The sequence below is a fragment of the Diorhabda carinulata genome, chromosome 12 (assembly GCF_026250575.1).
Source record: "Diorhabda carinulata isolate Delta chromosome 12, icDioCari1.1, whole genome shotgun sequence".
In the NCBI taxonomy this organism is placed as follows: domain Eukaryota; kingdom Metazoa; phylum Arthropoda; class Insecta; order Coleoptera; family Chrysomelidae; genus Diorhabda; species Diorhabda carinulata.
The window spans coordinates 2,704,831-2,717,084 of record NC_079471.1 but is presented as its reverse complement, the minus strand read 5'-3'; the positions used below and the strand labels follow the sequence as shown (position 1 = coordinate 2,717,084).

General features: G+C 32.8%; 1 protein-coding gene across 1 annotated transcript; it reads right to left on the bottom strand.

Annotated features, from left to right (window-relative positions):
* Positions 1-6,546: 6,546 nt before the first annotated feature.
* On the bottom strand, positions 6,547-9,769 carry LOC130899933 (endocuticle structural glycoprotein SgAbd-1-like). Its single transcript, XM_057810129.1, has 3 exons — positions 9,732-9,769; positions 7,848-7,969; positions 6,547-6,872 (listed from the first exon to the last, which is right to left on the bottom strand). The coding sequence occupies exons 1-3, from the start codon at positions 9,741-9,743 to the stop codon at positions 6,617-6,619; spliced, it is 390 nt and encodes a 129-aa protein (XP_057666112.1). The 5' UTR covers positions 9,744-9,769; the 3' UTR covers positions 6,547-6,616.
* Between the last annotated feature and the right edge of the window lie 2,485 nt (positions 9,770-12,254).

Sequence of the window (12,254 nt, the reverse complement as noted above, 5' to 3'; positions counted from 1 at the left end):
TCTGAGCTATAAGTATTTAAAGCTGCGTATTTTTTCTAAATTATACATTCAGTTCGGTTCCCTAGGCCGGCCCTGTCCAGCTACTATGAAATTTTAAAAATTTTCCGGCGGTAGCTTTAACATTTTTTATATATGAATATTTCTGCGATTTTAGCTAGAGCAGGTTCAGTTAAGAAAGATAAGTTGAAGCAGCTTCATTAATCTTTCTTGTTTCTGAGCTATAAGTATTTAAAGCTGCGTATTTTTTCTAAATTATACATTCAGTTCGGTTCCCTAGGCCGGCCCTGTCCAGCTACTATGAAATTTTAAAAATTTTCCGGCGGTAGCTTTAACATTTTTTATATATGAATATTTCTGCGATTTTAGCTAGAGCAGGTTCAGTTAAGAAAGATAAGTTGAAGCAGCTTCATTAATCTTTCTCGTTTCTGAGCTATAAGTATTTAAAGCTGCGTATTTTTTCTAAATTATACATTCTGTTCGGTTCCCTAGGTCGGCCCTGTCCAGCTACTATGAAATTTTAAAAATTTTCCGGCGGTAGCTTTAACATTTTTTATATATGAATATTTCTGCGACTTTAGCTAGAGCAGGTTCAGTTAAGAAAGATAAGTTGAAGCAGCTTCATTAATCTTTCTCGTTTCTGAGCTATAAGTATTTAAAGCTGCGTATTTTTTCTAAATTATACATTCAGTTCGGTTCCCTAGGCCGGCCCTGTCCAGCTACTATGAAATTTTAAAAATTTTCCGGCGGTAGCTTTAACATTTTTTATATATGAATATTTCTGCGATTTTAGCTAGAGCAGGTTCAGTTAAGAAAGATAAGTTGAAGCAGCTTCATTAATCTTTCTCGTTTCTGAGCTATAAGTATTTAAAGCTGCGTATTTTTTCTAAATTATACATTCTGTTCGGTTCCCTAGGTCGGCCCTGTCCAGCTACTATGAAATTTTAAAAATTTTCCGGCGGTAGCTTTAACATTTTTTATATATGAATATTTCTGCGACTTTAGCTAGAGCAGGTTCAGTTAAGAAAGATAAGTTGAAGCAGCTTCATTAATCTTTCTCGTTTCTGAGCTATAAGTATTTAAAGCTGCGTATTTTTTCTAAATTATACATTCTGTTCGGTTCCCTAGGTCGGCCCTGTCCAGCTACTATGAAATTTTAAAAATTTTCCGGCGGTAGCTTTAACATTTTTTATATATGAATATTTCTGCGACTTTAGCTAGAGCAGGTTCAGTTAAGAAAGATAAGTTGAAGCAGCTTCATTAATCTTTCTCGTTTCTGAGCTATAAGTATTTAAAGCTGCGTATTTTTTCTAAATTATACATTCTGTTCGGTTCCCTAGGTCGGCCCTGTCCAGCTACTATGAAATTTTAAAAATTTTCCGGCGGTAGCTTTAACATTTTTTATATATGAATATTTCTGCGACTTTAGCTAGAGCAGGTTCAGTTAAGAAAGATAAGTTGAAGCAGCTTCATTAATCTTTCTCGTTTCTGAGCTATAAGTATTTAAAGCTGCGTATTTTTTCTAAATTATACATTCTGTTCGGTTCCCTAGGTCGGCCCTGTCCAGCTACTATGAAATTTTAAAAATTTTCCGGCGGTAGCTTTAACATTTTTTATATATGAATATTTCTGCGACTTTAGCTAGAGCAGGTTCAGTTAAGAAAGATAAGTTGAAGCAGCTTCATTAATCTTTCTCGTTTCTGAGCTATAAGTATTTAAAGCTGCGTATTTTTTCTAAATTATACATTCTGTTCGGTTCCCTAGGTCGGCCCTGTCCAGCTACTATGAAATTTTAAAAATTTTCCGGCGGTAGCTTTAACATTTTTTATATATGAATATTTCTGCGACTTTAGCTAGAGCAGGTTCAGTTAAGAAAGATAAGTTGAAGCAGCTTCATTAATCTTTCTCGTTTCTGAGCTATAAGTATTTAAAGCTGCGTATTTTTTCTAAATTATACATTCTGTTCGGTTCCCTAGGTCGGCCCTGTCCAGCTACTATGAAATTTTAAAAATTTTCCGGCGGTAGCTTTAACATTTTTTATATATGAATATTTCTGCGACTTTAGCTAGAGCAGGTTCAGTTAAGAAAGATAAGTTGAAGCAGCTTCATTAATCTTTCTCGTTTCTGAGCTATAAGTATTTAAAGCTGCGTATTTTTTCTAAATTATACATTCTGTTCGGTTCCCTAGGTCGGCCCTGTCCAGCTACTATGAAATTTTAAAAATTTTCCGGCGGTAGCTTTAACATTTTTTATATATGAATATTTCTGCGACTTTAGCTAGAGCAGGTTCAGTTAAGAAAGATAAGTTGAAGCAGCTTCATTAATCTTTCTCGTTTCTGAGCTATAAGTATTTAAAGCTGCGTATTTTTTCTAAATTATACATTCTGTTCGGTTCCCTAGGTCGGCCCTGTCCAGCTACTATGAAATTTTAAAAATTTTCCGGCGGTAGCTTTAACATTTTTTATATATGAATATTTCTGCGACTTTAGCTAGAGCAGGTTCAGTTAAGAAAGATAAGTTGAAGCAGCTTCATTAATCTTTCTCGTTTCTGAGCTATAAGTATTTAAAGCTGCGTATTTTTTCTAAATTATACATTCTGTTCGGTTCCCTAGGTCGGCCCTGTCCAGCTACTATGAAATTTTAAAAATTTTCCGGCGGTAGCTTTAACATTTTTTATATATGAATATTTCTGCGACTTTAGCTAGAGCAGGTTCAGTTAAGAAAGATAAGTTGAAGCAGCTTCATTAATCTTTCTCGTTTCTGAGCTATAAGTATTTAAAGCTGCGTATTTTTTCTAAATTATACATTCTGTTCGGTTCCCTAGGTCGGCCCTGTCCAGCTACTATGAAATTTTAAAAATTTTCCGGCGGTAGCTTTAACATTTTTTATATATGAATATTTCTGCGACTTTAGCTAGAGCAGGTTCAGTTAAGAAAGATAAGTTGAAGCAGCTTCATTAATCTTTCTCGTTTCTGAGCTATAAGTATTTAAAGCTGCGTATTTTTTCTAAATTATACATTCTGTTCGGTTCCCTAGGTCGGCCCTGTCCAGCTACTATGAAATTTTAAAAATTTTCCGGCGGTAGCTTTAACATTTTTTATATATGAATATTTCTGCGACTTTAGCTAGAGCAGGTTCAGTTAAGAAAGATAAGTTGAAGCAGCTTCATTAATCTTTCTCGTTTCTGAGCTATAAGTATTTAAAGCTGCGTATTTTTTCTAAATTATACATTCTGTTTGGTTCCCTAGGTCGGCCCTGTCCAGCTACTATGAAATTTTAAAAATTTTCCGGCGGTAGCTTTAACATTTTTTATATATGAATATTTCTGCGACTTTAGCTAGAGCAGGTTCAGTTAAGAAAGATAAGTTGAAGCAGCTTCATTAATCTTTCTCGTTTCTGAGCTATAAGTATTTAAAGCTGCGTATTTTTTCTAAATTATACATTCTGTTCGGTTCCCTAGGCCTACCCTGTCCAGCTACTATGAAATTTTAAAAATTTTCCGGCGGTAGCTTTAACATTTTTTATATATGAATATTTCTGCGACTTTAGCTAGAGCAGGTTCAGTTAAGAAAGATAAGTTGAAGCAGCTTCATTAATCTTTCTCGTTTCTGAGCTATAAGTATTTAAAGCTGCGTATTTTTTCTAAATTATACATTCAGTTCGGTTCCCTAGGCCGGCCCTGTCCAGCTACTATGAAATTTTAAAAATTTTCCGGCGGTAGCTTTAACATTTTTTATATATGAATATTTCTGCGATTTTAGCTAGAGCAGGTTCAGTTAAGAAAGATAAGTTGAAGCAGCTTCATTAATCTTTCTCGTTTCTGAGCTATAAGTATTTAAAGCTGCGTATTTTTTCTAAATTATACATTCTGTTCGGTTCCCTAGGCCTACCCTGTCCAGCTACTATGAAATTTTAAAAATTTTCCGGCGGTAGCTTTAACATTTTTTATATATGAATATTTCTGCGATTTTAGCTAGAGCAGGTTCAGTTAAGAAAGATAAGTTGAAGCAGCTTCATTAATCTTTCTCGTTTCTGAGCTATAAGTATTTAAAGCTGCGTATTTTTTCTAAATTATACATTCTGTTCGGCTCCCTAGGCCTACCCTGTCCAGCTACTATGAAATTTTAAAAATTTTCCGGCGGTAGCTTTAACATTTTTTATATATGAATATTTCTGCGATTTTAGCTAGAGCAGGTTCAGTTAAGAAAGATAAGTTGAAGCAGCATTATTAATCTTTCTCGTTTCTGAGCTATAAGTATTTAAAGCTGCGTATTTTTTCTAAATTATACATTCTGTTCGGCTCCCTAGGCCGATCCTGTCCAGCTACTATGTAATTTTAGTTCAGCGCTTTTCGGGTGGCGTCTTGATGTGTCTTTTCAGAACTTTTCATTGTAGCAGGCTGTTTATTTCCAGTATTTCTTTTAAATAATTTATATTTAAATATAAGTGATTTGTGTAAACGTAGTTAGTTAGTTTTAAATAAATAGTCGTAGTGAAAAAAACGAATTAGTAGAAGTAATTGAGTTATCTTGAAATTCGAATAGAATAAACAGTTAATTTCATATTAATAAATATAGTAACCTACTTGAGTGTCCTTGATTTTTCATGTTGAAACGAATTGATGCATCTTTTTTATTATAAAACATTCATCGGTAAATAATCAAACCAATAAAACATCATGTCATTTATCATGAATATTTTATCAGGTACTGGTCAAGAGAAAAAAATAGTGTCATCCTCTTGGTATTTATTCATATTTCGTAACATCATTTAATTCCTATAAATATATAGAAGCGACCATTTATATTTAATCAATTGCTTTATCTAATTGATATGAAGATTTTTTCAAGGTTACGACACATAAATAGGTATAACATAACTTTTTCATAACTACTTCTTATTGAAAAAAAAATGTAATAAATTTATTTCGCGTTCTTCAATATTACATAATGTTTATGTATTGTTAATAAGAAACTAGATAAAATTGTTGATGACTGTATAATGTTATGTTCATCGATAGATCATCGTTTAAATTCTGTAAATGTATAGAAAATAGAAGGTAACGCCGAACGATAAATCAAGTAAATAATGGGTAGGGAACATAAAAAGTACCGAACAGATAAGAGATACTCCACCGCAAAATGAATAGTAATCAATTTCTCCAGGTCCGCATTACAATAATTAATTTTCAGAATCAGTGAATCGTTTCAAAGTATAGATAAACAACATCATTATACAAAAAATTAATCTCTTGGAATCCCTAAATAAAACCGGTTACTAAATCAAATAATACCAAGAAAATACGATGTATTAAAGGTCAAATCATTCTTAAAGAGAAGCTTTATAAACAACAAAGTAAGTTACGTCCAATCTACAATATGTTCGCATCAAAAATAGTGCCAAATCTTCGATTAATTGTAATTATATTGTAGTATACGCAGTATTAATGAAGAAATACTTGTCTTTGATTCCCCTGTATATCTCTATACCTTTTATATGGCTTCCCTCTTACACTAATCACTAATAATGAGCTTGCACATCACCATGACAAGAAAGGAGCACTCTAGAAATTATATTCCAGGTCGTAGTCCCAGTTATCTCGACCGATGAAAACCTAACCTAACATAGAAATCATCCCTCTGTAAACTTTTATCTTTAACTGTATTAATTATTTATCAGCTTCATGATTATTAGTCAGTGGACTGCAAGAAAATAATCTGACCCCCAAAACACCTGCGATTGTTCAATAACTTACTCCAGTTCAACGGTGAGCAAGCATGCGTTTTGGACTGGATCATCTGAATTGGATTTTGGAACAATGGGGATCTGCTCTGCTCTCGGATGAGACCAGAACTGTTTCGAAGAGCGGAGTGCTTATGGAGATGGTTCCTGCATGATCCGAGGAGCAATTTCTAGAGGAGTATACCTTAAGATCAATGCAATAACAGGACACACTATGCTATACGACACCAGTTCAAAAGAGTGTAGTGATGCTCATTTAAAATTGAATCTTTGGGAACAAATTACAAAAGAATGTGGCAAGCAGATTGCTAGTACTTATTGCTTGCCGAAAATTTGTGTTTTCCATTTGAATATCACTCGCCATGAATTCGTGTAATTCCCAAATTTATTCTCGACTGACTCTGCTATAGTTCTTGAGCTCAACATCGTCTAGGTCATTTATTAATTTGTGAAATTTGTTCTCGTGTCTGCATAAAAGTTCTTATCCATTTTTTTTTCTTTTCTTCTTTATAACCACTGCAGTGATATCATCAAAACCATCAGATTCATCTGATTCCGAACTTAGAACTCTGACAACACAAAACCTCAGCTGACAACTAACCGATTTCGCTCGCAGTAGATGACTGACTTTTTTATTCATACTGTCATCACCTGTTTGCAACAGATGTGATGGTCATAAGCCAAAAAAATATATATTCTATTCCAGGTAATTAAAATTTAGTTTTATGAAATTCCTTTACTACTTAAAGGACGGAGAGCTTTTAATCAGCAATAATTTTTTGTATCAACCAATTAAACAACTATCTATTAGAATGAATATTTTTTATTGAAAAAATTTGTGTACAACACAATTAAATATATATAAATTTTCTGTATTTTATAAATTGTCTTCTTCGGGATGTGCCGCTTTGTATTCTAAAGCTTTCAAAATGTCTTCGGGTATTGGCGGTGCAGTTGGTAGATGACTACCTTGAGGTTGGAAACCGTTTTCATTAGCGATGTAAGAAAGAGAAATTGGAGAACCGTCTGGAGCGGTGTATTGTACTTGTCCTTGAACATCTGGTCCTGGACCTTCCTCGACTTCCTTAATGGAACCTTGCTCTTCAGCAACTATTCCATTGGCAGATTCAAAGCTGTAACAAAACACGAAAGGAATTGGGGGATTTATTCGTGAATGAATCCGAAATCATAATACAAGCGTGTACGACAACTGATGGGTTGATTACTTTAAGGATTTTCTAACTGAAACAGACACAGAACGAGGACGAGGAACAGGAGGAGAATGATCAAGGAAAGAAAGCACCCGGTATAGATGAAATAAGCGTAGAACTGATAAAGTATAGAGGATCCAAACTTCGAGAAAGAATATACCAACTAATCAGGAAGATTTAGTTTAAGGAAAGGATTCCAATAAAGATAAGATTCTATCAACATTATTAATAGAGCCTTCGATGCTAATAGGAAATTATTAAAAAGAAAACTACTCACAAAACGAACGAAGATCAATATAATTGAAACGATGATTAGACCAGTGATGATGTACTCAGCTGGAAATAATGACTAACAAGAAATGATTAAGAAAACATGAGAAAAATGGAAAGAAATATAATCAGAACGATGATGAGACCGAGTTTTAGCTGACGAACAAATCTATACCATCTAATATGATGCAGGGGTAGAAAATTACGCGGCAGGTCTAGGACAAAATGGTTAAAAGGGATGGAAGATTATCCAAGCAGAGTAGAAGTTATAAACTGACAGGAAAAGACACGAAATGGGAAATTGTGGTGGAAAATAAGCGCCACCCCAACAAGAGGATTTTAAGAGCATGATTGCAGTGTAACCCCATTAGGGATGATAATTATGACAACTGAAGAAATGCCTACGCATCAATTTTGATTATAATATCTCTAATTACTGTTCGGATACTAAAACTGTGGAAACCAAAGTTAATTTAAACATCGAAGTTAACACTTAACACTGTTATTGAATATTTTTCTGGTAATTTCTACAATTCGAATCCATTTCCAGTTATTTAAATTACCTTACTTTCTCATTTGGTTGGATTATGATGAAAATATATTAACAAAAAGTGTGATATTACTTACTTCCATCTATAAGATCCATCGGCGTTTACACCTTCATTTTCTAATCGTACGATCTTGATTGGTTCATCTTGCTTCACCTGTTGCCCCAAAGTAATACCGATGAGTGCAACAAAAACAAATATCTGGAAAATAAGTTGTATCAAGAGATACGATACGAAACAAGTTTGATTCTACGAAGTTTATAAAAATTTACGCTCCAAATGAAGTGTGGATCCAAGGAAAAATTTATTTGAAATAAGAAGTGCGAAAAAATGATGCTTTTTTGTGGACCCGAGGGAAATTTTAACGCTAAAACTTTCCCCGGTGCCCAGAGCGGTAATATAGACAAAAAGCATCATATTTTGTACTTTTCATTCGAAATTGTTGGCTTTTTTATCCTTATCAACGATGATTCATGTTTTTATGTAAAGGGTACAAAAATGTACGATGTGTTTTGAGAAATATTAGATGAGATCGTGAAGTAGCACAAATAGAAAAAATTAATCAAATATTTTTTGGATTATGTTGGAAAAAGCGACAAAATATGAAAAGTGAAGTTTTCTGTATTACAATGGAGTTGAAGATCTTGCAAAAAAATCGAATGGATCAAGTGTAGGGTAATGTTTCTATGATCCAGGACTGTCTAACCAAACTGTAAAATATATTCAAGTACGGTCCCTTCGGCCGAGGAGAAGATGAAATAAAATACGTCGTACAGTCCCTATATCATCGCTACTTAACGTGTTAAGATCGAACGAAGCTAAATTCCAATTAGAATTGGAACGTTCCCTTATTGGTTATAAAATTTGATTAGATAAAGTATTATAGTATATTGTGAATCGAACTTTACATTCGATTGATAGTTTAAAATCGATTGAAATCGTTCATATAATCGAATATAATCGAATAATTGAACGTACCTATTTCAAAGGTAATAGAAAATGAGATTAGAAATGCTTTGGACTGATTTTACCACTTTCGACGTAAATAATTTCGATATAATATGAAATATTTGATATTTAACGTGTCATAATACATTCTTTCTTTTTTTTAGCATCTTTTAACATACCTGAAACGTCCATTGTTATGTAACTTTTCAAAATCCTAACTTTTTCTGCATATAATCTTGTCCGCTATAATTTTGTATCAATACGAAAAGGACAATTTCGATTACATTCACTTTAATTATATTCATTGCTTTCGCTATTCACTCATTCAAAATATAATAAAATCCGTATGTGATCTAGTTCACAATCGCAAACAATCAAATATCTTGTGTATTATATAGAAGATTCAAGATTCAAGATTCAAGATTCAAGATTCAAGATTCAAGATTCAAGATTCAAGATTCAAGATTCAAGATTCAAGATTCAAGATTCAAGAATCAAGATTCAAGATTCAAGATTCAAGAATCAAGATTCAAGAATCAAGATTCAAGATTCAAGATTCAAGATTCAAGATTCAAGATTCAAGATTCAAGATTCAAGAATCAAGATTCAAGATTCAAGATTCAAGAATCAAGATTCAAGATTCAAGATTCAAGATTCAAGATTCAAGATTCAAGATTCAAGATTCAAGATTCAAGATTCAAGATTCAAGAATCAAGATTCAAGATTCAAGATTCAAGAATCAAGATTCAAGATTCAAGATTCAAGATTCAAGATTCAAGATCACAGAATGTTTTTTAAAGCTGAAATCAACTGCTACAAAACGTGTTGATCGTTCTAGAACCTTTTCCAATTTAAATTTATGTTTCTTAACATTTCACATGGAAATTTCTCTACTATTTCCAATTTATCAATGTTTATGGATAATTTTACGTACTTAGTGATCAATTTATCAATAGTTAATTATAAAATAAATATGTTTGACACTTCACTCGTTCACAAATCACTGTTTACGTACCATATGCTTCATCTTGAGTTGTATTACGTGAGTAGTGTTTAAAAAGAACTAACTACCCCGTTGAGAAGACGTATCTTTTTATACCAATGGTTTCATCCCACCAAAAAAAAAAATTGTGTGTCATTAACATTTAATAATAACCATCCGTTGAATAATACTTATGCATAAAATTCAAAACATTTAAAATTTCATGTAAAAGTACAATCGCCTCCAAGGTGGTTGTGACAACGTATCTTTACTTTTAGTTTATTGTTAACAAAATTTAATGGGTTGATTCAGTTATTGGCTAAACGATATTAGTTTAAAATATTATATTAAAGTCTAAATTCATATCAAGGTCTTCGAATCTCCCGCCCAGCTTGATAAATACGTATGTGATATCTGTATAGCTTAGATTATAATAGAAACTAAAAAAAGTGAAACTAAATTTGACAAAATAATAAAATAGTGAATTTTTGATATTACTTTATTCGAAATTCAAATGAAAATTGTATCACAAGATTGCGAGTTCCTTCATAAACAAACAATCAATGAACCAAAGTGACGAAAAGATTTTAGATTAAAGTTTTTTCAGTTGTACGAAATAACAGAAAAAAAAAAACAGATAAATATCAGTGATTTGTATTAGCACACATTTAGAAAATGTAGCAGCAAAACAAAGTGTTCACATTGTAGGATATACATTCAAAATTGCGAACATTATAAACAAGGTGTTTCTAAATTTATACGATTCAAATCGTTGATATCAACTATGGGTGTCGTCTAGACTCTGTCGTCTGTCATCTGTCATCTCTGATGTCTATTGACGTCGATTGATATCGATTCACGTCAATTCATATCATTTCAAGTCATTCAGAACCTAACTTTTCAAATCATGTCGATTGATATCAATTGAATTGTCATTTGATGTTAATTGATGTCGACTGATGTCTATTGGCGTTGATTCACGTCAGTAGATGTCATTTTAGAACATATAGAGCTTAACTATTACCAATCATATCGATTGATATCGATTAAATCGATTATCATTTGATGATGATGTGTATTGACGCAGATTGATATCGATTCACGTCAATTCAAATCATTTCAGGTCATTTAGAATCAAACTTTTCTAAATCATATCGATTGACATCAATTGAATTCTCATTTGATGTTGATCGATGTCGACTGATGTCTATTTGCGTCGATTGTTATCGATTCACGTTAGTTGATGTCATTTTAGAACATAACGTTTAACTATTTCAAATCATATCGATTGATATCGATTAAATCGATTATCGTTTGATGATGATGTGTATTGACGCACCCCAAGTAACCCCATAAACACAAATCACAAAGATTCAACTCTAGAAATCGAGGAGGCCAATAATGGGACATTCCTGACTGAATCCAACGGTTGGGACATGTTGCATCTAGCCTAACAGTCCAACTAAAGTGTACTGGAGCACCATCGGTCGGGAATCAATAGCTTTGTCTCATATTGTCTTCAAGTAGTTCAGGGAGATCATTTTCGAGAAATTCCATTCAATGACTGAGCCAGAGAATGTGACCCAATTAACTTCTCTACAATATTAATCCATGGGTACACTGGAAAAACATTTTGAAAATGGTTCTTCATAATCTCATGGGGATTCTCGTCATTCATTCATTAACCATTCACAAAATCTAACCCGTTGAAGAAAATCTCTTCGTAAACTAGGTTGAGCCCGTTGGATTTTGATTACGAATAAAACTTACCAAGTATTTATATTAAGAGCTTTATTAATAAGTGAATAATTTAAGTCCAAGTGCCTATCTATCAATAAAAAGTAGATTCGTTGGCGGCTCTGAACTGTAAAATTATTATTAAATATATAGATACATTGAAGTGAAAAGTTGGTAGTATGTTTCGGTTTATTTCAAAAAATCCCGCTGCTGTAAACTTTGGAACTAACGCTTTTTTTATAGTTGCCAAATCTAGAGCTTCGTCTTCTGCTAATGTGTTGATACATGTTTGGATTAAGGTATCTGCCCTTTCGGTAACTTTATCGCAAGCCATAATAATTATCATAGAAAAAATCTGAAATAAGATATCTATAGATGCATCAAATCTAAAATTATGCATTTTCGAATATACAAATCATATCAGATTAGATAAAGAAATTCATAAAATCATCGAAGTGAAACTGTCAACTGTCAACTGTCAACAAGTAGCTAGAGTCACATTTAAGGAAGTTAAAGTTGTCTACTCCAGAACGTCCCGAAAGCGTTTTCCAGTACGGAACTGTCATTATCACTACATGGAACACACAAAACGCAACTTTTGTTATGTAAATGAATACAGAACGACCAACTTTCAGATGGCGTCGTCTAAAAAATTTTTTATAAGGTTAAAAGTCATTATTTTAAGGTAATTATGAACGCATTTATGTCTTTTTGATCTTTGCTTAATAGTTTCGTTTATTTTGATATGGTAAGTTTATAAGAATCGGAAACATTTTACTTTTTTTGTTCAGAGTGACTCTATGAGACAAGATGGCCGTC

Bases quoted from the DNA above. Each gene is read 5' to 3' on its own strand.
- LOC130899933 (XM_057810129.1), bottom strand. The intron at 6,873-7,847 runs GTAAGTAATATC...GTTTTGTTACAG, and splicing joins GATGGATCTTATAGATGGAA to CTTTGAATCTGCCAATGGAA.